Source organism: Morchella importuna (genome assembly GCF_003444635.1).
Source record: "Morchella importuna strain M04M26 chromosome Unknown Morimp01GS013, whole genome shotgun sequence".
NCBI classification, from domain to species: domain Eukaryota; kingdom Fungi; phylum Ascomycota; class Pezizomycetes; order Pezizales; family Morchellaceae; genus Morchella; species Morchella importuna.
This window is the reverse complement of record NW_025763410.1, coordinates 634,844-658,305: the sequence shown is the minus strand read 5'-3', so window position 1 is coordinate 658,305 and position 23,462 is coordinate 634,844. Positions and strand designations below refer to the sequence as shown.

General features: G+C 48.1%; 6 protein-coding genes across 6 annotated transcripts; 2 read left to right on the top strand and 4 right to left on the bottom strand.

The window, feature by feature from the left end:
* Positions 1-80: 80 nt before the first annotated feature.
* Positions 81-2,149, bottom strand: LAJ45_05086 (uncharacterized protein; the record flags this gene model as incomplete). Its single annotated transcript, XM_046114659.1, has 6 exons — positions 81-97; positions 163-171; positions 858-1,546; positions 1,621-1,804; positions 1,879-1,924; positions 1,994-2,149. 6 exons carry the CDS (start codon positions 2,147-2,149, stop codon positions 81-83), a joined length of 1,101 nt encoding a protein of 366 aa, XP_045972208.1.
* Positions 2,150-2,682: 533 nt separating this feature from the next.
* On the bottom strand, positions 2,683-3,953 carry LAJ45_05085 (uncharacterized protein; the record flags this gene model as incomplete). The annotated part of the gene is made up of 4 exons (XM_046114658.1): positions 2,683-2,984; positions 3,039-3,540; positions 3,604-3,763; positions 3,838-3,953. The coding sequence occupies 4 exons, from the start codon at positions 3,951-3,953 to the stop codon at positions 2,683-2,685; spliced, it is 1,080 nt and encodes a 359-aa protein (XP_045972207.1).
* A 353-nt stretch (positions 3,954-4,306) lies between these two features.
* Positions 4,307-5,422, top strand: LAJ45_05084 (uncharacterized protein; the record flags this gene model as incomplete). The annotated part of the gene is made up of 8 exons (XM_046114657.1): positions 4,307-4,316; positions 4,393-4,405; positions 4,703-4,769; positions 4,861-4,869; positions 5,028-5,054; positions 5,130-5,228; positions 5,321-5,336; positions 5,397-5,422. 8 exons carry the CDS (start codon positions 4,307-4,309, stop codon positions 5,420-5,422), a joined length of 267 nt encoding a protein of 88 aa, XP_045972206.1.
* A 642-nt stretch (positions 5,423-6,064) lies between these two features.
* LAJ45_05083 (uncharacterized protein) lies at positions 6,065-7,715 on the bottom strand (the record flags this gene model as incomplete). Its single annotated transcript, XM_046114656.1, has 8 exons — positions 6,065-6,429; positions 6,495-6,596; positions 6,668-6,845; positions 6,921-7,121; positions 7,182-7,200; positions 7,315-7,370; positions 7,445-7,511; positions 7,642-7,715. 8 exons carry the CDS (start codon positions 7,713-7,715, stop codon positions 6,065-6,067), a joined length of 1,062 nt encoding a protein of 353 aa, XP_045972205.1.
* A 7,123-nt stretch (positions 7,716-14,838) lies between these two features.
* On the top strand, positions 14,839-16,693 carry LAJ45_05082 (uncharacterized protein; the record flags this gene model as incomplete). The annotated part of the gene is made up of 4 exons (XM_046114655.1): positions 14,839-15,043; positions 15,120-16,236; positions 16,304-16,366; positions 16,423-16,693. The coding sequence occupies 4 exons, from the start codon at positions 14,839-14,841 to the stop codon at positions 16,691-16,693; spliced, it is 1,656 nt and encodes a 551-aa protein (XP_045972204.1).
* Positions 16,694-18,513: 1,820 nt separating this feature from the next.
* Positions 18,514-20,859, bottom strand: LAJ45_05081 (uncharacterized protein; the record flags this gene model as incomplete). The annotated part of the gene is made up of 3 exons (XM_046114654.1): positions 18,514-19,430; positions 19,647-20,619; positions 20,731-20,859. The coding sequence occupies 3 exons, from the start codon at positions 20,857-20,859 to the stop codon at positions 18,514-18,516; spliced, it is 2,019 nt and encodes a 672-aa protein (XP_045972203.1).
* Between the last annotated feature and the right edge of the window lie 2,603 nt (positions 20,860-23,462).

The following is a 23,462-nucleotide window of genomic DNA, read 5'->3' as shown; positions in this document are numbered from 1 at the left end:
AGATACGTTCAATAGAAATATATGTTCTAACTCAAGATCTTCGAGGCCGTATAATGATAAATGAGCAATGCGTTTGGTTCCTAGATCTCAGCCGTGTCTTTATTATTAAATGATTAGTTCATATTATTACCGACAACGCAAAGAAGAATCAAGAGAGCTCACAATGTTCAACTGTTGTTTTATAGCTTTAGCAGCCTTGGTGGTCGCGAATATTTGGGAGATGGACGAAGTGCGCTGGCGAGGTAAGAGCAACACGCAAGCACATACCGGATTAATCGAATATGCGCAGGAAATGATCAACCAATCCTCTTCTCGATTGTAGCCCAATCAACTAAGCCCCAAAATTGAATACTGAGCGATGAACTGTTCTATATAGCTTCTCGTGAAAATCTCAAGATTCTACCATCAATATACTCCTGGGAACGTTCCGAACATCTATAAGCGATCTTTTTGCCCCCTCAACTGTGGATTCACTCGCGCCAACAAATCTCATCTTTCTCATAATCCCATACCCGTCTGATTTGGCCGAGGCCAGAAGACTTGGGGAACATTTACGGCTTATAATTTAATGCCGAGATCTTCCCGGATTCCTTCATCGAGTTTGCGTACTCCTTTATGTGCGAGGATATTATCCCCAATAGCATACATATACATACCAGTTAGCTGTAGCGAGGGTTCGTTGGTTAGGATTAAGTATCGATTTCGCCAGGTCCTGGAAATAGTTTTTTATATAATTATTATTGCCATACTAGTCAGCATAATGAACTTTTTAGGGCCCGTTCGGCAACAAGACAAAACGGAGTTTTCAAGGGTCAATGCCTAACAAATAGATCATTGAAACGGGGTTTTCTTCTGACAGCTATTTTCTCCCACATCACTCAACCCCTCAATAAACCGCACAATCTCCTCCCTCCCCTGGGGCCTTATGGCACACTCAACATGCAAAGCACCCTTCACAACAACCGACCTGACCCTTTCCCTCCCCACCGCGCCCCCCACCACTTGCACCACCTCATCAGTCTCACCAGCCGGCACAACCTCATCCATCCCAGCGCTCACAACCAAGACCCGCACCCCCCCACCTCTCCCCAGCACCTCCGCGCACGCCGCCATATCCCACGTGCTCCACAGGAACACGGACAGATAACGGTATGGCAGCCACCGCTGCGGATACAGCGCACGCAGCATATTCGGCACACTCACAAACGGCGTTTCGAGTATCAGCCCCGTCACCCTGACGCCCAGCCCCCCGGAGGAAGAGGAGAAGGAGCGAAGATAGTCCGCCCAGCCCTTGAGCGCGATGCCGCATCCAATGCTCTGCCCCCAGAGAATGACCTCCGTGTCGGCGTATTGGGGCGCTGTCTCGAGGTGGTTGAAGATGGCAGATAGGTCCCGCTCTATGCCGGCCTGTGAGGGCGTGCCCGTAGAGGTCCAGTAGCCGCGGTAGGAGGGGACGAGAAACGTATACTTTGTGGTCTTGTCCTTGGCTAGTGTTGACAGGATCGTGGAGAGGTATGGGAGCCGCGGAGGGGTGGAAGAGGCATTGCTGTGGCGGGCAGGGTGTTGGCGGGTTGCGAGAAGTACTTGAGGCTTAAGGAATGGATGGCATGGAGGAGGTACCCTTGGAGGTATAGAACGAGGATGTGCTTCTTACCTGCCTGGCTGCCGCCGGTTGTTGCCGTGACGGAGGAGAGGCGTTTTCCGTCGGATGTGGCGATGTGGTTGTGGTGCTCGTGCCATTGTATCCCTTTGAATAGGTGCTTATAGTCCTGTAGCGTCTCTCGTTTGGCACCCAGTGGGACGCCTGTGAAGTGTTTGAATTTAGCGTTAGCAGGTTGTTTGCAAACTGGTGCACGTGTTTGGGATTGATTAACGAACCGGGCATGTATATAATCTTGTTCTGAAACAAAACCATCATCGCACACTGGAGTTTTCGCCTCGTGTCAGTCCAATGCCCTGGAACATCCAATATAGATGACATGATACTCCGTACCTTGTACATCCATAGCGAGATGACAAGACCCCCGAAGACAACCGGCGGGACCAGCACCGCAGGTAGCAAGGAGAGAATGCTTATGTGACGAGTTCCATGCTGAGTATATCTCTTTGATAGGGCTTTTTGAAAACGATATGCTAGTGGGCGTTGCATTGGGTGTACTGTTATGTTCAAACAGCGAGAGTAGTCGCTGCGCTATATCCGAACGAGGGGTATTGGTATGGCGGTATGGAAAGTGCGCTTTCGTGACAGATAATACGCACTACCATACACGTAGTTCAGTCAGAACATCAACCTCAACTACGAGTCCTAATATTAATAGCTTTAAGGACTTTATTTTGTCAATGTAGACTCATAAAAAATTACCCAGATGTGCACGGTGGGGTCCACATATCTACAATTTAGTAAGCACATACGGGTAGGTCTGTTAAGTAGGACTTATGTAACTACATGTAGTTACGCTTCACTCAAAATCACTCGTCCAGCCTTCACCACATGTACGCACAGACTTGTACAATCAGTACTGACACACTCCAACTCTCTCATCATCATCACAAATCGTCAAATTACTATCACTATCTAAGAATCCCCACTTACAACATGTACCCCCCACACCATGCTACAACACATTCAAAATTAAAAATTACCCCAAGCCTACACAAACCCCCTCACCTACAGTACATTGATCAACACTTATCATTCTCATCCTCATCCTCATCATCATCCACAGCCGGGCTATCCGCATACTCATAACACAGCGGTCCCGTCCCCGCCGCCAATCCCTGGATGTCCATCAGGTTCCTCACGGTGATGTTCTTCGCCAACGGGCCCATCTCAATCGGGAAACTCAGCGTCACATTCGGGCCCGTTATAGGCCCAAGCAGCTCGACGGACCCCGAGATATCGAGGAGTCTCGTAGCGAGGTTTTGCGACTGCCACAGCCAGTAGACGCGGTCGAGGTTTGCGTGGTGGAGGTAGAAGACCGGGTCTATCTATGTCAGCAAATGATATCTTTTACGTAGGAAAGGGATATCCATCTTACCTCCCGGGCTAGCATACAGATCCCCCGCCTCCCCACCAATCGAGTAATGCCCTCCGCCATGAATCCCCACATTCACAAAGTTCGTTTCTCCTTCTACTATCTTATCAAACCAGCCAAAATCCACCTGCGCCAGCGCGCGGTCCACCTTCGCCGTATTCGAGAAGTTCGCCGCAATGACGGGGCTGAACCCCCTCGTGAGGCATCTGCTCGTCGCGTTCAGCGAGTCCCCAGGTCCGAGGTGGAGGCGGAAGTCCACGAATGGCCCGTCAGTGACACATCCGCCGCCTGTTGCGCCAGGAACGGCAAAGCTGTTGTTAGTAGCGGGGATGGGCGCCCCGTTGCCGCCGAAGCCCGTGGTTGGGTCCCAGAGTGGCGAGGAGAGGAAGTCGGCGGAGTCCAGTGTCCAGTCCCAGTATGGCTGTGCGCCGGTATAGCCGCATTCTTCGCGGAGGGCCTTTTCGTAGGCAGCGACGTAGTAGCGGTGCCAGGCTAGGAAGTGGCCCTGTGGAGCGAAGTGAGGTTAGAGCTGATATATGGGGACTGGGAGAGAGGTGCGGATACTTACGACGAAGTGGATCTGGAAGGTCCGCTGGATGTGCACGCCCTGGAAGTCGTCGAACCGGCTGATTGCGTTTGGGATTGTTGCGGTGGCAATGGAGGGGGTTGTTTGTAGGCACTTTACGGCGGTGATGTAGCTCGCCTTTTCGGAGTTCTTTAGTGTTCTCCTGTATGCCAGTCAGCCAATCAGTCAGTGTGTGTGCTCGGAGGTCAAGAGTCTAAGGGGAGAAAGTATCCATACCATTCCTTGCGCACAATTGGGTTCCGACATGTATCCGCCACAGGAACGGCACCCACGCCCCCAAGGACAGAGGCCAATGAGAGCGCAGAAACAACAGAGCTGATAGAATAACGCATATTTTTGGGAGTATATATATATGTATGTGAGGGGGACGAAGAAGCAATGAGACCGCCGAGATGTTCTATTGACAATGCAATGTAGTACGTACCGAGAGGATGGGAGAGTCTCTCGCAGTTTATAAGTACTGTTTTATTTACGGTATGTGGGTTCGTCTCACTTACACTTACCAGCGCACAGCCCTCATCCCTCGTGGTCGAGAAATTTCAAGAACCCTGCCCGATGTAATCTAGAGTACATACATGGCCTAGCTACATAGCTAGAGGGGTACGTGTAATGACTGACCTATCTATCTACCTGCCTGGCTGGAAAGAAACTCCCTGCCTGCCTGCCTATACATCTGCCTAGACCAATGTACATATGTATGTACCCAAGCATCTCCACAGTTCTCCACATGGCTACATACATGGCACTAAGAATACACACATGAGCGGACAGACAGACCCTTGTCGTTCGCCTGTCAACTGTCCACCCCATATATCGGAACGGAAGAAACGCGTCCTCGTTCTTCCTCCATATCCCATCTACCGTAGCGTAGAGCAGATTCACTTATAGAAACATCTCTTCACAGATGTACAGCGGGAACTCGGCAGAAGACAGACTGAGTGGGTGCATAGTGGCATATAGTGCTTTACATTTCTTCTCCATCGATCCTCGAACCACAATTGATCCACTTACACGTATGTAGACAAAGATAGGCCTGCCTGAACACAGCGAGCGCCTCGGGCGATTAAATACTACTGCACAGGCCCCACAAATCCACACCGCGGTTAAATCTTTCGTCGTCGTACTGCTTGTCAGTGTCAAAGCGTATAGTATGTCCTACATGAGTAGTAAATTGTTAACAATTGCGCCCTAACGTTAACTAGTTGATAGTTACTAATACGGACTGCATTCTTTGATTAGAACGAGAAGGTTTGTTAAGCGACCTGCATTAGCTTAGCTGGTAGGCTCGTAGAGTTAGCTCTCGGTAGCTCGTGGGCCGTGAGTGCTGCCTGCGCACTAGCAGTACCGGCAGTCTATCAACCGACTCTTAGACTCTTAGACACAGCTAGTAACCACTTAGCGAATAGGCTGCCACTGTCAAAGAAGGCTTGACTGTCTGACTGTCTGACTGTCTGACTAGCTGACTGACTCTTTCTGATTATTCTTACTTTTATTCCCCACATCCACAGCTATCAGAAAGGGTCTCAGGCGCGCGTCACGATGAGACCCCGACACCTGAACATGAGGCTTGTTCCAAACTGGAGCACTTTATATACCCGGCCGTACTGGTAAATGCGGTTATATTGGCTTCCTTCCTTTCTTTCTTTTTTTTTTTTTTTTTATTGTAGCCGACGACAATATTGAACTACGACTAAAAAAGAAAGAAACAATCACTGGTAATTAGTCCCCTATGATAATCCTCCTTTTCCTAGGGCTTACATAGAACCTATACCTAGCCGAATTCACATGCTTCAGCTTGTAAAGGGATACATCAAATTAGTCTTAGACGACGACGACGGGAAAGACGAGGAGAGATAGATAGGTTGCCAATGACTGCAGATAAACCTAGGCGAGCCCCCTACGATAGAGCAGGTATTGTCATTCCAAACCAAATCAACTGATTGTTGCAGCTCCTTTATGTTACGGGGGGGGGGGGGGGGGGGGGGGGAAGGAGGTCAAGTAAACCTAGGGTAGACCTGGCCAGTATCGATCCATGGACAGATTACTGTTTTATGAAGTTTTGTGCCTCCCTCACGACGACGCTGCTGAAACCTTTGTGAGCGGAAAGCTAGAGATAGATTGGCCAGTTTGACAATTATTATTATTATACATGATTCGTGAAGCTTCTCCCCTAGACAGACAGTCGGGCGGGCTGGACGTTTTCAATGCATCGTGGAATGGGAAGGTAGTAGAATTCAAAAAAAAAGGATGTACCTACGCACTCCACGTACACGTTACTGATAGCCCAATAAATCCTAAATTCATAGTATCATACAACGCCCGCTTGCCCGCCCACTCGCCCCGCCCACCCGCGCCCACTCCCCCGGCCCAAAATCAAAGACAAAGGCACAAAAAATAGGCACAAAAAAAGGGCATTACAAAAAAAAGCGATTTCATAAGCCCGCTAAAGTTTCCCCCACGGCCCCCTCCTCCCCCTCTCCTCATCCACCACCTCCACCGTCACATCCGTCGTCCTCACAATCCCGCCCGCCTTCGCGACGATATGCTCCTCGCTCTCGTTCCCCAGCCCCGCGCCGCGCCCGCTCACGTTCGTGATGATCTCGGCGTCGCGGCCGGGCCCGCTGAACGACTGCAGTGGGATGCGGTTCTTGCGATTGTAGTAGGAGGTTGACTTCGGGTTGCTGGAGCTTGTGGTGGTGGTGCCGCCGAGGAGCGACTTGACGAGCGGCCGCAGGGAGGGCGCGGAGGCGGAGATGATGGCGACGTTGATCTCGACTTGCGACCAGATTAGGATGAAGATGCCGTCGTCTGTATATGGGCGGGAGGTTAGTAGCTGCGCTGCGCTGCCCGACTGGGGCCCGGGGGGTGCTTACATGGGATGTCGGTCGAGTGCTGGAAGATGTAGAGTGCGTTGATACGCACTATGGAGGCGATTACTGCGACGCCGCCGATGGAGAAGACGAGTATGAGAGCCACTGGGGAGTCATGGATTAGCACCCGGGCAGCATTACAGATATATCGCGGCGTCATATGGAGAGATACATACCTCTTTTCCTCTTGTTAACTTGCAACCGCAACAACGACGGCAGAGGTAACAGCAGAATCACAATATCAGAAAGAATGTTGAACCCCGCCTGTGCATAGTACACCGGCACAAGGTTATTGCAGCCCATCGGGAACGTCGGGGCCCACGCCAGGCTCGGTTTCTTCGGACACTCGAAGGCCTATATATCCCACAAAAGCCCATATATCAGCAAACCGACCAACCATATAAAAGAAAGAGAAATCAATAGACTCACATTAACAAACACCATAGCAATCGTAAACACCGTCACCGCACCCGCCGTAATCTTGATCGCCAAATGGTACCCCTGCGCTGGCGACAGCCGGCGATAGAACGCCAGAATGCTCATCTTGACGAAGAAGAGCGTGATGAGGTAAAGCATCTGGTAGATATACCACACCTTTAACGTCCCCACAAAAAGGCCGGGCGTGGACGGCTATCATCAACCATTATTTTAGTTTAGCTCGAATATTCCAGGAGTTGAGTGTGTATATACCAGGTCCATCATATGGGTACTATTAATCCAGTAGTAGAATTAGTAAATGTATATATGTCTAGATCTATAATAGAGCATTCTCTAGCTTGCAGTACAAGAGAGCGGTAATATAATTGGTCATGTAGCTGCTTACCCAGATCCATATTTGACTTGAAAAGTATTAAGCACGCCGATACCCCACGCGTTGAGCTATATGTCACAGTATCGTATCAGTCTCAGTCCCTCCAGTACGAGTTCATGCAGCCCGCCATGTGAAAACTTACCAGCGCCACCAACATGATCCAATCATCGGGCCCCAGATTCCGCACAATAAAATGTCGACAGTAGAATCTACCACCCACTCAGCGCGGCCAGTTAGCACATATACACGCAAATAACAATATCAGGATGCTATGCAGCAAATGCACGCAACAAAAAGAAGCAGGCCATTAGCAGCATATGTATAAAAAAAAATTCTCACCTAAACGCCACAAACACCGTCGACAGTGCCAGCAGCGGGAACTCCACCGCGAACAACAGCGGCCCCAAAACCATTGTGAAATTAAAAAAGAAAGTAAAAAATATAATAGAAAGAAAGAATCGAATCTGTTCTCCCACCGGCGGCCAGTGCTAGTACTAGTAGTACTTGTAACTAGTATATAGCAGATCGATCGCGGAGGAAAGAGTTCACCTATCCCTAGCTAGCCGGCGATAGTATATATATGTATGTATATATAAGGCTCTATCGTCGAGTTAGGCAGATTGGCCCAGCTATAAGCTAGCTGCTACTGCAGCTTGGGGGGGGGGGGGGGCGGCTGTGGGGGCTATGGTACGGTACAGTATGGAGGATGATTACTTGCTTAAGTCTCTTTCCTTTGATACAGTAGGTACAGGGCCTTTTCGAAGATCTTATGGAAAGGTACGTAGATCTATATATTAGCGATCGAGACCGTTGGATTGCCTCCCTCCTCATCAGCATCCAGCTCCATCTCCGTCATTGCATTTCTTACATGACAAAATGTCTCATGGGATGGACGGTGGTTGCGGCAGGGGCACCACACTCTCCATATAGAGTACCTAGAGTATTCTAAAATGTGAATGCATGCAGCCATCGGGGACCTCCGTGGGAATGGTATGGGTGTAGAGTATAGTAGGTAGCACTTTAGAGTAGATGTGTCCAATATATTGCCCCGTGCATTGCTTGGGTACTCTACATGGTGGACCAGGGCCTTTTTTCTCTTTCCTTTCCTCCAGTTCCAACCCAAGAATTTTGGAGTTAACTAGCATGGTAGCGAGGTGACTACATGTAGAGCTAGAGAGGTACCGGCGGGTTTTTCTTGTGCGGAGTCTAGAAATTTAATCAGTAAATCAGATGAGTGTCAACAAGGATCACAAATGATACCTTTCGCTTGTTTATTTGTTTATGTCTTATATTACGGGGATCCGGAGGAGGATCATGGAAATACATATAGGCACATATTGTCACTCACTCCGCCGTTGCTACTAACTATTGTAGCGTGTCGGAGGATGTACAGCCGCATTCGAAAAGTACTGGCACCCTACTACATTGAGTCGTTCATGGATTGTAGCCCACCAAAATCCATGGCACTCGCGCATACTCAACTTATTGATAGGTATGACCGCAATAGAGACATGGCAGCTCTCTCTGGCAATTGTCTTGAATATGGGGGCTGAAAAGCAGAAAGGACTGCCTCGTGAGTTTGGCTCGAAGGTGCCAATACTTTTCAAATGCGGCTGTACATACTCAACCTGGGGGATATCAGCACTTTTATTATGTGAACAGTCGGTCATTTCGATTCTACTTGCTTACCAGCAAAAGAACCAGAAAATGCGGTTGCTCAGGGCAAGGATAGTTTGTATGGAGTGGCGCCGTTCTCTTATACAAATAATCCCTGTTTCCGTCACTTGCATTTTCTGCTCTATCTACTTGCGCGTACTTCTCTGTGACAGGTAGCAGCCTACATAAATTTAAAGGTATGTATCAGCGAAGATAAGAGGTGGTCAGTACACAAATTTAAACTCCGCACGACCATTGCAAAAGAAACAATTATTTAACAAAGGTGCCAAAGTCATCCAGCCACACCTTGATCAGACGTCTTGGAATCTTGGAATCTTCTTTTGGGAGCTGATACCAGCAATTACCCCACTCCCCGCGCCATCTTCCCGGAGACCCGTCCCGCTAGGGTGTGTATGCAAAAGCTTTCGCGTGCTGAACAGGCTCAACATCCTAGCGAGAGCTGCAGGGGACGATGACCTTAACCGTGTTTCGGGTTAGCAGGCTGGAGGATACAGTAGTACAAATAAGAAACCATTGATAGGGGTAACGGAGCACGTAGTTCACCGAAAATATTCCGTCCCCCTCCGTGCGGTTTTTTTTTTCTTTTTCTTTTCCAAAAAAAATAAGTAAATTCGATCATCAATGCTGGATCTGCATATAAAGATCTCTACTTCCTTTTTCGCAAACATCAGACGGAATAGTGAGCTAGTCAATGTCACAGTAGGACGTACAAAACGTTCTAGTAACACATTTTCTAGTTAATCCATTGACATGACATGCGGCCATGGATGTTTCTACCTGGGAAGAAACCGACAGCCTGGAGATGCCAGCTGCGCCGTATGGAAGAAACTGTTACCGAGATAATACAATACATGGTCGGTTTTCTCGCCGAACATTTGCAGTTTTTAACGTTCCCTCATGATCAATCCAGCCTTGTGCAGAAACATATGATTGAAACCCCAATACCGGCCCCTCCTATCGACACCCTTGGTGTTGTAGCCAGTGTGTATTATTTAGTGGCAACTATTTTCTCGTTTAGCGGAAGATTGCCCATTAAAAATAAACTGTTTCGTGAAAAAAAAATTGGGGAAGCGTCGCTCTTGCACACATGCAATAGCACCCGGGGACGCTTGGGTAGAATCACCTGCAAGCAATAATCCTTAGACTGGATCAAAGCAATTGGACTACCAATACCTATGCGACTACGCAAATAGTAGGAGCGGCCATGAATCTTGACAGGCTGAATCTTTTTTGGACTTTGATATGTGTGCATATGCATATCTGGTAGGTATTTTGTGACACATTTTTGATGCCAGGATCGCGCCCTATTTTCTCTGATTCTACAGCCGCTTCAATTGATCACGCAGGTGGGTATGATTATGGTAAAGTGAGTCTGCAAAAGGACATTAATTCCCAATCTAAATGTGTATAGATTTGTAAGGTCTTTTTCAATCGTAGCTGAGTGGCCTGATTTTCCTGAGCCGCAAAGGGAATGGTGTAGTGAATTCTCATTTGTGTTATGTCGATTGAAATTCGGGGCAATAAGCTTGCAATTGCTTTGCCCTTAATGAGATGAATTAAGATCCCCCCCCCCCCCGCGGTTGTTCCGCCGGAGAGGCACCTGGATGGAAGCCGGATAACCGGTTTTCAAATGAGAATTGACACAACGTGGAAGAGGAGAGTAAGGGGTTGATTTTCGCACATGTTATGTGCATAAGATCGTAGGGAGGTCTTTGAATAGCACAGTTTCATTCGATGTTTCCCCACGTGCGAGATGACGTTCTGCAGATTTTTGGACGAGGGAGAAATCGAGTGATGTCTGATGAAGGCTTTTTTTTAAACATATATAAATCATGTTTATGACAGTTTATTTTGTGTATCAACCCCAAGAGCTGCCAATCAAACTTGTAGTGGTATCTAAGAATCAAACTTCTCTTCATCATTCCGACTAGCTCCCAGGCACACCCCCCAAGATTTTTCGCAGCCACTTGAGCACCTGCTTTTAAGAGGAAAGGAGGTACCCGGTTATGGCGGGTACATTATCCATTCGCGTAAATATATTCCCTCGATAATAAGACGATCCTGGACAGTCTATGTATTTTTTCTCTGAAATTGCATTAGCCTCAGCTGTGCACAACTCAAGCTCTGTTCGACGTTAGAATCGAAGGATCGGACATATTCGAACGATGCTTATATTTTTGACAGCCGAGATGGTGTAACTACACCTATGTGGTACACCTAAGCATTTAGTTAATCTCTTGATTTTACGAGCTTAACCTGTTGAGATAAATGGCCGGATTTGTCAAAAGCGCAGGTAGCTAGTCCAAAGGAAGGGGCTTGTGAGACTGTGAATATGCAGTTGCCATCGGGTACTTTTGCATTATTCAAAGCTCCGACGGCACAGTAAACAGGATTCTGGTAATTTAGCCATGTGGAAGGGGTTCAATGGTAAAAAGTACCGGTGGCGTCAAAAGTGCCATAAATCACCCCGCTTCTCAAATACTTATGGAGAGCCTGGCCCCTTCGTTCCCGAGGGAAAGTAGCACTAGATAATGCGGGATCTTATTTGTCCCACCACTTCTGTCAAACTTGCAATCTTGAAAATTCCATATAGATAGTAGTTCTCAAGCAAATTCGCATGCAGAGTGGGATAACCATTCAGCTCGCTTAAGTGTTTATGGCACCGGCAGATGATTTGATGTCTCGGAAAGTAGTAGCGTAGCTAGATGTTACTAGTATTATGTAGGTTTCAGTTAGCCAGAATAAATATGCAGGTATTGGTGGTCTAGATCATACAGTATCACTCGCCTGTTCCAGCCCTTTCACGAGTCGAACCCATTTAAATCAACATGAATGCTCTTGATTATGAGCTATGTTGAAGAAATTATCTAAGGAGCTCAATACAACTAGTATGAGGGTAGCGAGCTGAGCGTTAGGAGGTTTGCGCTTGGTACAACCTATAACAAGTATAAACCGTGTGTGCGTGCGGCGGGTGATCGGGAGCGGAGGCGGAGGCGAGGAAAGATTGATACAGCCATGTTACTCCTGTACTGAGACGTTTCCACAGTTCCATTTCCCCTTAGTATATATGTATAGGTTCTCTATCGACACTGGCACATGATTCGTATCTTCACCGACTACGTTATTCATTAGTAACGCAGCAATAACAGATCCGAGGTGTTTGTTGATGGACTCAATAAAAGATCTGTTTTCTGAATTCTCTCCGGCCTATTCCAATCAATAAGGGCGGTCACATGAGGGTTAATGCGTTATCAGTAGCTTATATTGCGGAAATAGCAGGCGAGTCGGTCTAGAAGATAGCTTTGGCCAATCTGAGATGTGAGATGCAAGACTTGATGCGATTTGCGTAAATAATAGCCCCAAGCTGATATGAATTAGAATAGCCTTAGTACATATTGCAATCAATGACAAAGAATGTAGAAAGAAAACACCTCAGGGTTTGACGCTGATGATGACGTGGATAGGTGTCAATCGATGCTGCCCAAGCTCTACTCACTATTCAATCGCATGCATCGACCCAGCTTCTTTAATCTATCGAAGGTTCCAATACATCTAGAGGAAAATGGTGATCAATCATGCTACTTTATTCCAACCAGAATTAATTACCATCCTAATATGGCGATCCTCGCAGTAAGGATACTCCCATTTTAATCAGGGCTTCCTTAGGTTAGTTCCCGGCCAGGCAACTTACTACCATATAACTCGTAGGTATGAATTCGAAGTGAAGTTCAAATCAGCGTGATCACATATGAGACCATCTGGCCACGCAATTGACCGTGAGATAGATGATCCAGGCCTAGTACCTAATCCCTGGGCCCCGCCGTCCTATACAGCTCTTTTTACTCTCGCTTAGGTAGCTTAACCAACATGCACCACGCCAAACACCGCTGAACCGCAAATTATTTGTCTGTTCGCCAGCAACGAGGCCCATAAAAATTCAGAAGCTGGGGAGAGGGATGCCGGGCCATGACTGAGAGGTCTAGCTAAACAGTGAGCTGAAATTAGTCCATGCCAGAGACGTAGAGTCTGGGCCCCGAAACTATATCAATACAGACTCCACGCTGACTAGCCCAGCCATATTTCGTTTCTCAACCACCCCCGCCTTCGCAATTAATGGTTCTTGATCTGGATATACTGACGGAAACCCCCAAACACGCGACCAAGATAAGCTATCGATGGACACTCTTCAGCACATACAGCTCTTACAATTTCCCCAGAATCCCAGACATCCTCTGCAACGAATGTAGAGTGTGAGCGCGGTGAGGTGAGGTTTTCATCTGGTGATCTAGAGAAATTGGTTAAAGACAAGATAGGTTTAACCGGGGTCATAGTTTAGAGCTTGAAGCTGGACAAATGATATAATCAATGAGCTTGGCTCTCCTTTATGTCTGGAAGATCAATACGTGTAAATAGACACAAACTAAGCATTGGCGGGTATATGTGTATATACGTACGGGTTGATTGCGCGCAGTCACTAAAAGGCCTTAAACTCACCCCCGTAACCAAAGGTACAGCAGAAATGTAGCAGAAAATTAGGGGGTGCCTAACTAGAGATGCATTCCCGATATATAAGCATAACTAACCTACCTACTGCGCGTCAGTTACTGGCCATGGTTTGCTCGCCTCAATGACCTTTGTATTAATAATAAGCACAGAGTGCATACCCAACAAATTTTCAAAAATGTCAGTGGTGAGGGAGAAAGACAAAGAGAAGTAGAAAGAGGAAGCAGAAGAGAAAGAGTGAAAGAAGAAGAAAGAGAGCAAACTCGCAGGTAAAGATCGATATCTAACCAGTGTGGGAACCCTTTTGACTCCCTTACAACCCAAACTCCAGCACGACTGCTGGACAGAAGCCCCCCTTCTTCCTACCCGAAATCCCGAACGCACCACAACACTCAAGGCTAAAACTCACGAAACTTAGCTATGTATATAACGTGTTTCACCGGGAAAGCAACCTCACCTCACAGAAGGGCATATGAGCACCAAAGCAATACCTATGAAGTCATACATATATAGGAGAGTTCTTTCCGTGTTTTTGACTATTGCTTATGATCATAGCGAGTATAGCTGTGGGAGGGCCACCAAGGCCAGATCACCCTCCCACAGCTATATACTCGCTACCTATTAGTAACGATCATCAGGATGACTTTAGTGTATTTAGTTCTGTAATTCTGGGTGACCTTGAACTTTCACAGCAATTTGCGATCCCGTTCATGTCATGCTTGATTGCTTTCCCGGTGACGATTGCGTTCCCGGTGAAACACGTTACATACATGTAGCTGATATAGAACTTCATGATCAGGCTCTGTTTTTTCCCGTGTGGACCAGAAATGTTTGCTTCTCACCTCCCCATGCGCCCCCTGCCGTTGTGTATCATGGGTTGTCACTCGCGCTTGACCCCACACGTGAACAACAAGCCACCACCCATGCAATCAATAACTTAATTATTCCAGCCGTCAGTTGATTCTCGAGGTCGATATCAACAGCGGGATATGAACTATACAAAGAGAAATTTATCTTTAGATATTTCCGCCTTGTATAACCCACTTCTAAGAGAAATGCTTTGTTTGTTGCGACTGTACCCCTTGCACGGTCTAACTTGTAGTGTTCCAAACCTGGGGAAGAATGTTTAGAATGTTTATGGGCTCTTCTAGCCACCGTGACTCGATAGAGTGTGGCAACTAGCGTGTTCGCTTATCGCCAGCTCTAGTCAGGGTAGCCACCGCCCCACCACAACAAAGCCCGCCCACGTCTTCCCACGCACGTCCTCTCACGCACGTCTTCCCAAACAAACGAAATACCATCAGCTTTCCCATCCATCTATCCAAGTCATCCCCCGGATAGAGCCACAACACCATTATGGGTCCGACCACCTACACGACCTTGGAAATCAATACCTCCGATGGAGTCGATACCGTCTACCCCGAGAGGACAGAAAAGCTCGTCGAGCCAGATGGATCCTACGAGTATTTCCGGCTGGTTGCCGATGATGAACCAAAGGCCATGCTGTACTTGACCAAGGGTGCCAATGCTTTGATGGAAGAATACGGAATGATCGAGAAAGGTAAATTAACGCGCTTTTCGATCCCGTTGGGCAGCGGTTGATGCGCAGAGCTGACTTCTTGTTGTTATTGGTGCAGGTGTGCAGTACATCTTCAAGACTCTGCCAGACAACTATCGTCTCTATGAGCATGTCAAGTGCCACGGCGGAGCCACCCCTCGACGTGATACTTATCTGTTTGGCCATCCCGCGAGTAAAAGATTCCGCTCAGTCAATGAGTTCATTCCCCATCTCCTATACCTCGCTGGCAAAGATAAGACGTGCAGATGTGTGTACTGCTCCAGTACTGCCTCCAAAACCGGCAGTACTACTATCAGGAGAAGAACAAAACGAGAGGTTGAGGTTTCGGAAGCGCGGAGAACTGTAGCCGTCGAAGAAAGGCAGAAAGAGCAGGAGACAGCCGGGTGGGTAATGAGGAAAGGTGAAATCGTCTGGGTTTGGGTATCCGACAATCCCGAAGCCGAACAAGATGAAAATGATCCCTTGATTGATCATGATGGCGGAATCTGGATGGCTGGAATTGTTGCGGAACGTCCAAACTATTCCCCTCCGCTGGAAAAAAGCAAGACAGTCGGGGGCCGGGGTCTTTTCTCTGATATCGAGCTGGATGATACTTCGCCTTGGCAGGAGGTTGGTGATGGGTGTTATACTATTCAGCTCTGCTCCGATACAGAACCTGGTCAGATCTTGGAAAACATCAAACAATGCCATGTCCGACCATGGCTAGCACGTCTAGAGTGTTGCGAGGTACGCAACCGCGCCGAACACCCTACAATTCCCATCGCCCGTAAAATGGCGGAAACGATTTGCTTGTTCGACCGCCAGTCGGAAGATGTGGCCTTTCAAGGCGCATTCATTGGCGCCGAAAAGATTTTTCTTAATGAGCCGGTCCGAATAACAAACGACGCTGATCATTTCGAGGACGTCTTGGTCATCGAAAAAGTATTCAAAGATGATAAATTTTTTATGTTGAAAGGCATCCAATACACTGCCTATCCGTCAAAGGAGTGTACTGCGATCACTTTCGAGGAGTTTGCAAATCTTCCATTTCGTATGAGACGCGGCAGTGGGTCCGGGGAGGTTATAAAGTGGTTTAGACGTAATGCCCTCGGTGAACGCGTCGAATGTTCTGTCGGGAGCGTCCTGGGACGCTGGTACGAGCCACAAGCAGTCCATGCTTGGACTGGATCAACTGGGTTTTCCGGAGGAAACCGAGCACCAGGAAAGGGATTGCAGCGTACTGTCTTGACAAGAATTGTCAAGAATCGAAAGGAGGGCCTTGGCTTGCATTCCCTCAACGGTGTTGACCTTGAGACTGATGTCGAAGTAAAAATCCAACCTGGAAGGCTAACACTGGATGATGCTGAAGACACCCCCACTAGAGATCAGGTGACCCCGGAAAGAACCTTCAAAAGCGTCAACTTGAGGATCCCACCTGCCACACCGGGAGTTAGTCCTACGAAGGAGATGGAGGCGAAGAAAGAGGAGGTTAAAGAGGGGCAGGAGGTTGAAATGGTGGAGGCCCAGGGTGAGGATGACGAAGAGTACGAAGAGGAGGAGGAAAGTGACGAATTAGCCAGCCAGGACGATAAGTATCGTCGTCCAGGACCCGAAGTCCTCTCGCAAAGCCCAACCAAGCGTCGGCGCCGTTAATCGGTACCACCTGAATGCTTCCACCAAATTTTTTTTTCAGTCAGCATACGTTACCCAGAAGCATCTGCATAACAGGAGGGAAAGCGAAAAACAAATAAATAAAGGAAAAAATGAGAAGAAATTACCAACAAAAGTCAAATCTCGCCGGGACGGATGATCCTTCAACCATTTTCGGGGAAAACTACATGCGATAGGAGGAACAATCAATATCAACTACTAAAAAAAAAGGAATAAGGTCACTCATTACTTCGGGTCTAACATACCTCTGTCTGGACTGGCCTGAAACCTCAACCGAAGGCAGTGCAAGGATACCGCAAGCATTCATCGCGCGATGACCCTCTCGTTCAGAAGAAGAAAATATTGAGCATCTGGTTTTTTGGAACTGGGTTTTAACTGTAGCATTAAGTACCGCAAGATTAAGGAACAATAAAATCGCATCGGGGGCAAACCTAACTTCATTCAGAGCTTTGTTGATGTCCATGAGTGAGAACAACCAGTGCGTACACTCCCCAGTAACCAGACGTTCCCAGAATGTGCATTGCCCCCCAGAAACTTCTCAATCCCATCCCCTTGGCCATTGCAACCGAGGATTTCCCCATTTTATCTTTTTCCCATGGTGCTGATGGCCGGAGTTGAAGACCCTGGTGAAACTGTGTTGTTAATGATGTGGTGGTGGTGGTGGTGGTGGTGGTGGTGGTGGTGGCAGCTCACCCAGTGAAGAAGATGGTAGGTCATGTAGAGCAAGAAACAAAGAGAAGAGCCACACTACACCAAAGCTCATAACACTAAGAAATACGGCTGAGAAGAAGGCAAGATGCAGGCGCTAATTACAGCTAACAGAGGAGCTTTTTGGCTGGATATATCGGATTCACACGAACTGCAGGTGAAGGAAGGTGCGGGACGAGGCCATGTGGGGTACGTATGTGGTCTTCTACAGTGCAGAACTACTATTGGCGGGTGCTTGCACGAAATGCGGAGAATTTCACATGTATAATTGTGTCTGTGGAGGTTTTGAGGCGTGGGTGTAAACTCGCGATAGCGGAGCCCAGAGGGTTTAATATGACTTCCTCACCCCTCACTACATAACCCCCAGCTGACCCATATCCCATCATAACTCGGAGATCGTTATGTACATACACGTACCTATACTCAATCCGTATAACTACAGCTTGTAGACCGATTCATGCGTCGATAGGAAAAAAAGATTGGCTAGTGGTTAGAGGTAAATTATGTAGTCACGTGCATCGAGTGAGAGGTCATGAGTCTGTAACCACACGCTAACGCTAACCGCACGTATTAACTGCAACCACCGGCACCATCGTGCTTTGCGCGGGTTGGTGGAGGAGGGGAAACTCGTAAATGAAGAGCGCCCTAGAACTTAATATATTACCTAGGTACTTCTATATAGCAATGAGTGGTAGAGGTAGATTAAGTTGGTCTGCGTAACTCTGGTTTATATAAACGATTTTATTAATTAGTATAGTAACTTAATGAGGTTTATGTTCGCCCCGGGCCCTGACTGATTAGAATTGATATTCGATCCCTGGAGGCAGTAGTACTGGTCCCCGGTTTCCGGGTCTGGGAATAACCTTAAATTGCGTGCATATATCTTTGCAAGGTTCCGATGTATAAGCTAATCTAGGGCCCGAGTGGCCGGTCAAGCTGGCACTGACTTAGAAAACTCTTGCGCTCGGGGGCGGGTTTATTCCAATGAAAAATCTTTCAAGTTTCAATTTCATTTCAAGCACGCTAACTAAGTACTAACTAACACTTTTCAAAAGGCAAATTGTTAAACGAATAAACAACCATACACCAACCAGCTACATAGAAATGTAGCCCCCATCATCCGCATAGTCCACCTCTGTGATGTGTTCGCCGATTGGAAATCTCGCCTCATACTCCACAGGCAATACAACACTATCCCCTTTATCCAACGACACAACAAACCTAATCTCTCCACCTTTCTTCAATAGCCTATCCACCGTGAGCTCCTTCCCTCCTGTGCTCCTAACGCTCACAGCCGACATGAGCCCCACCTCGCGCACCTTCGGGGCGAGAAGCGCAATCTTGAGTCTCTCATCTTCACTCACAGGCACCTGGTCAAACAGGAGAACCTCAATCTTCTTCCTCTTGGAATTGTGCACTCTGACCGAGCGCTCATAAGTGGCCACCTGCTCTCTCGAGAGCATCCCCTGGCTAGCCATCTTCCTGACCGGCGTCCGGTACGAGATCAGCACCTCCTCATCAATACCCAGACTAAGCTCAAACGTGCTATCAGGCGCACATCTCCCCACGGTTGTGTTGCCCAAGAACGACCCATCGACTGTGAGTCCGCAGGGGCCCTGCAGCAGCGAGATGCTGGACGAGTTTGTGATCTTGGCCTTGAGAAATGCGGCGGCCTGGAGCTTGGGCACGGAGACGTGCGAGAACTTGACGTTGGGGAGGGTGAGCTCCTTGATGACGTGGCGGCGTGCCCGGCGTGAGTGGGGGATGGTGCGCGCGCCGGGGAGATCGTAGGTGGTGGTGAGGCCGTAGGACTCGGATTTGCTGAGGGCGAGACCCATCTTGCGGGGGATGTCGATTGTGTCGTCGTCGTCGTCGTCGTCGTCGTCGTCATCGTTGTCTTCATCTTCTTCGCTGTCTACTTCGGCTTCGATATCGAGGAACACCCTGCGGCACCGTTCACCCGTGTTGAGCCTCTTGAATTGACTCTGATGCGGCGGTGGCGGGTTGGGTCCTGTAGGAACGTTAATTGGAGTTCCAAATGAAGCAGCCCCTGATCCGAAGAGATACGCTGCCTGAGGAGCAGCGGGTTGTGCTAAGTATTCTACGTCCTCCTCATCTAAGCCCTCCTCCTCCTCCTCCTCCTCCTCCTCGCTTTCTCTTCTTCTTCTTTTCTTTAATGCATCCGACGTCGCACGTAGGAAAGGGAGGCTGTCGGAATCATATTTACCTCTCTTTCGCTTTAGATTTCGTTTCATCTGTTTTTCCTTTGTGGAATATAATTCATGCGCAAGAGATCCCCCACCAGCACCCGCATCTTTTCGGAGATTCATTCTCCAGGAATCCAGCCAGGGAACCTTGTCCTCCAGCCCCGTGAATGAGGTCTGGCTGGTTGACAGCGTGACCGCCGCATCGGTCCATGTCTCTCCGGTGTTGTTTGTGAATTCGGCACGGTACGTCAGGAGGGCGGTCTCCGAAGTTGAATCCAATCTTATATCGTAGCGAGGCTTCCAACCTGCCTCGCCGGTAACATATGAGATCCTCAAACTTGGACCTTTCGACTTTGGCGGCTCGTCATCGCTGGCCCTCGCAGGTTTACCGGTGGAGACGTACGACTCGATGGATTCAGTTTTTTGGGGGAGGCTGTCTAGCTCAACTGTGACGGTGACCTTTGTGACATTATATGGTCGATTTCCTTTCTCTTCCTGCTCTTGGGCTCTCATTTCTTTCGTCTTGTCCAGCCACCTTGCACATGCTATCTTGTGATCGAGAGTCTTCCGGTCGTGCTGCTTCTTCAACTCCTTGCTCATAGCCTGCGCAGCCTTGTATTCTAAGTAGATGTTCTCACGGAACTCGGCGTACACCTTCAGGTTGTCCGCCATCGAGCTGGTCAGCTGGCTCAGCGTGCTCATGTTCGTCGCGTGCTGGTCCATGAAGGCAAGCCGGCTCGTGCACGACTTTAGCTTCTCCTGCACATCCTCGAGCTTTCCGTCCAGCTCGGCAATCTCCTCCTTCAGCTGCTCAGACACCGGGTCCTTCTCCTCCTCAAACTGCTCCTCGTCGAACTCGGCGTAGATCGAATAGGCAACTTTTTCCACCACAATGTCGGTGATCAGCCCGCGGGTGCCGTGCCCTTCGACTTTGATGGTGTTTTCGTCCACCTTGCTGCTGATGCCTATGATTGAGATTTCATTGCGGCCAGGCTATTGGTTTGGCGGGTTTTTTGTTTTCCTCTCTGTTAGCTCAATTCTGCTTCACGCTCGATCGGCCGATCGATGGGGGGGAATGAAAGGGGGCTGTGGGAGCAAACAGACCTTGATTTTGACATTCTCAATGTCGCGGACCACCGCTGCGCGGGAAGGGTAGAGCGTAACGCTGTGGGTCTTGAGCTTGCTGAGTTTGAACACCTGCTTGTTTATCGTGTCGTGGAGGTCGGAGGCCATGGTGGGAGGTGGAATTGATGAAGGAAGATGGTTCTAGAGCTTGAGAAGGAGCTCGCGATCGGGGGGTCCTTTATATACATATAGTTCTGAGTAGATGATGAGTCATGTAAAGGAGCTGGAGGCAGAGAGCACTGGTACGTAGAGTAGAGTCAGAGCGCCAAGAGGATGTGGAGCTACCCTTGTCGCATGGCTTCTGGGATTGGCCAGTAAGATTGTCGACCGGGAACTTCCAGCGACTCGTACCACGAGCATATATGTAGATGTCGATAAATGCTCTGACAATCTGCCCCCTCGAGCTCTGGATACAGAATCGACTGGCAATCACCCCGAAGAGCATAGAGAGCTACGTAGTTTATGAGTCGAGATACCTTGGGGATCAGCGTCGAGAGCGTTGAACTTGAGGATCTATTGCTTGCTTAGTACTTACGTGAAACCCCGTTCATCGCATAGGATACTTACTGACTTCCAGCATGCAATCGGTTTCCCGGATTTGGTGCACCCGCTCTGGAAGGTGGGCGCTAACCACTTTGGGCTGGCAACGCTAAGATTCGAGTGAGGCTTCATGATTGGCTGATTAAGCTAACCAAGGAAAACGTGGACCGGTGTTTCGTATATGGCGAGAAACAGAGCTGTGGTGGCTTGTAGTTCGAACATTTTTGGCTTCCTTTTGCGGTTTGAGGTGGCTGACTGGATTGGTAGTGGGTGTGTTTGTTAATTCATCGATTCGGAACTACGGTTGTGCACGTAGAAGGGAAGCTATACGTACTTAAGTAGCTGGAAGGAAATCGATAGATAGATAATACAGCATGTCGTAGTAATGGTCAATGAATGCTTTATCGTTTGTGGTTGCTAAAGATGTACAGTGAATAAATTTCCTCGTGGCTCGCGATCGGCGCAATATTTATATATGATCATGAAGCTTCCTTTGATCGCGGCTTTTAAAGATATTGGTTGAGAAGGGGCTTATCTAGTAGCCTACCATACTGGCAAGTTAGAGAGTATAGAATCGGCGTCGGTGATGCACTTATATAACCTAGCTAGCTCCTCTAGCTATAGATCGATCCCATAAGGATAGATTACTGGACTTATACCGAGAAGGGTTAGCTGTTAGTATGAGTAGTTGACAACACAGTATTCATAGCTAGAGAGAACACTCAGCACTGTGCAAATAGAACAGATATACCAGACTAGCTAGTATATCTTCACCATCTCCTCTATCACTAATCAAGTCATTTGCATTATATTAAGCGTGACTTTCACCTCCCCCGAGCGATTGAACCTCTCAGAGGAACGCGAGGATATTTATACAATCACTTGATCTGAATCCTCGCTTTTCTTCCTATCTAGTACTGGCCAGTACTGTCTTTATCTAGATGCAATCGACTTGTCCTTTCGTCAGCTGATGAGTCGTTGGGACAACTTGCAATGGTCTCGCCTGACGTCCGTGATATAACCAGCCACTCGGCAGAAGAGCGTGTCCACAAATTGAAGCCCACGGAGATGGCTTTAAAATTCCACACTGGTCCGGCCACCAACACCGAGTTATGTAGAGTAGGTAGAGTACATGGGACGTCTAGTCTACTTATGAGTTTCTAACTAACTAGCTAGCTGTAGCTTGGCCCGGCCGGGCCACTCGGCGTACCTACTCTACCCGGGTACGTACTCTTGGTGGACCAATAGTCCACGGAGAATCCCCGACTGCATTGGCGGACAAGCGAGAGAATCACCGGGGGGTAGGAGAGCCTTACCGAGCCCTCGAAATATCCTTTTTATGCCATGCAGGTAGCTAGTCTATTATGCCTTGGGGACGTAATGTACCGATCATGAGAGCTGAGCCTCACGCAAGAGATCGATATCATATAGTTGTACCTCTACTACATAGCTACTCTATCAGTGTGAAAGGCTTCAAGTGCTTACTTACTGCGTAGATACGCGACCCTGTTGGTTCGCTCTACTAGCCAAGCATTCCTCAGCTGGCACTATCTGGACAATATCAAAATCTCCACACGGGCCACCTAGACATCAACTCAATGCATGATCTCTGGCTAGTGCTGCAGGGACTATTGATTCGGACGCTTGGGAGAATGACTTAAAATAGATGTTATTCGGACGACCAAGTAAGTGAGTGCCAATATGTAATATTCACGGCCCCAGCTATGTAAATAGTTACAATGACTGAAGTACGTTCAGCCGTGTTAGTACACCACGGTGGTTATACATGTATCGGGAAACCAATGGTGATATACCACACATTCCATAGCCTTTCCAACATCTGACAATGTTAGCATTGTCAATCAAACCAATAATTGTTTGTTCTCAGCCCAAGCACAAGGTGCGGGATAGCTACTCTAGCCATCAATGTCTATACCTACATGCATTTGTGGAAAACTCTCTAGCCAATTAACGTCTTGCCTCTCCAACTCCACCACAATACCATGCATCAATCAGGTCAGTCCATTACTTTTTCATAAACTATTATATTAGACATATTAACTAACTATCCTACATCATACACATCATGGCATCGCTCGTAAACAGGTGCGCGCGCCCTTATGAAAACACAATGAGAAAAAAAAAGACAGCTGCTGGTGACCTGCACCGTC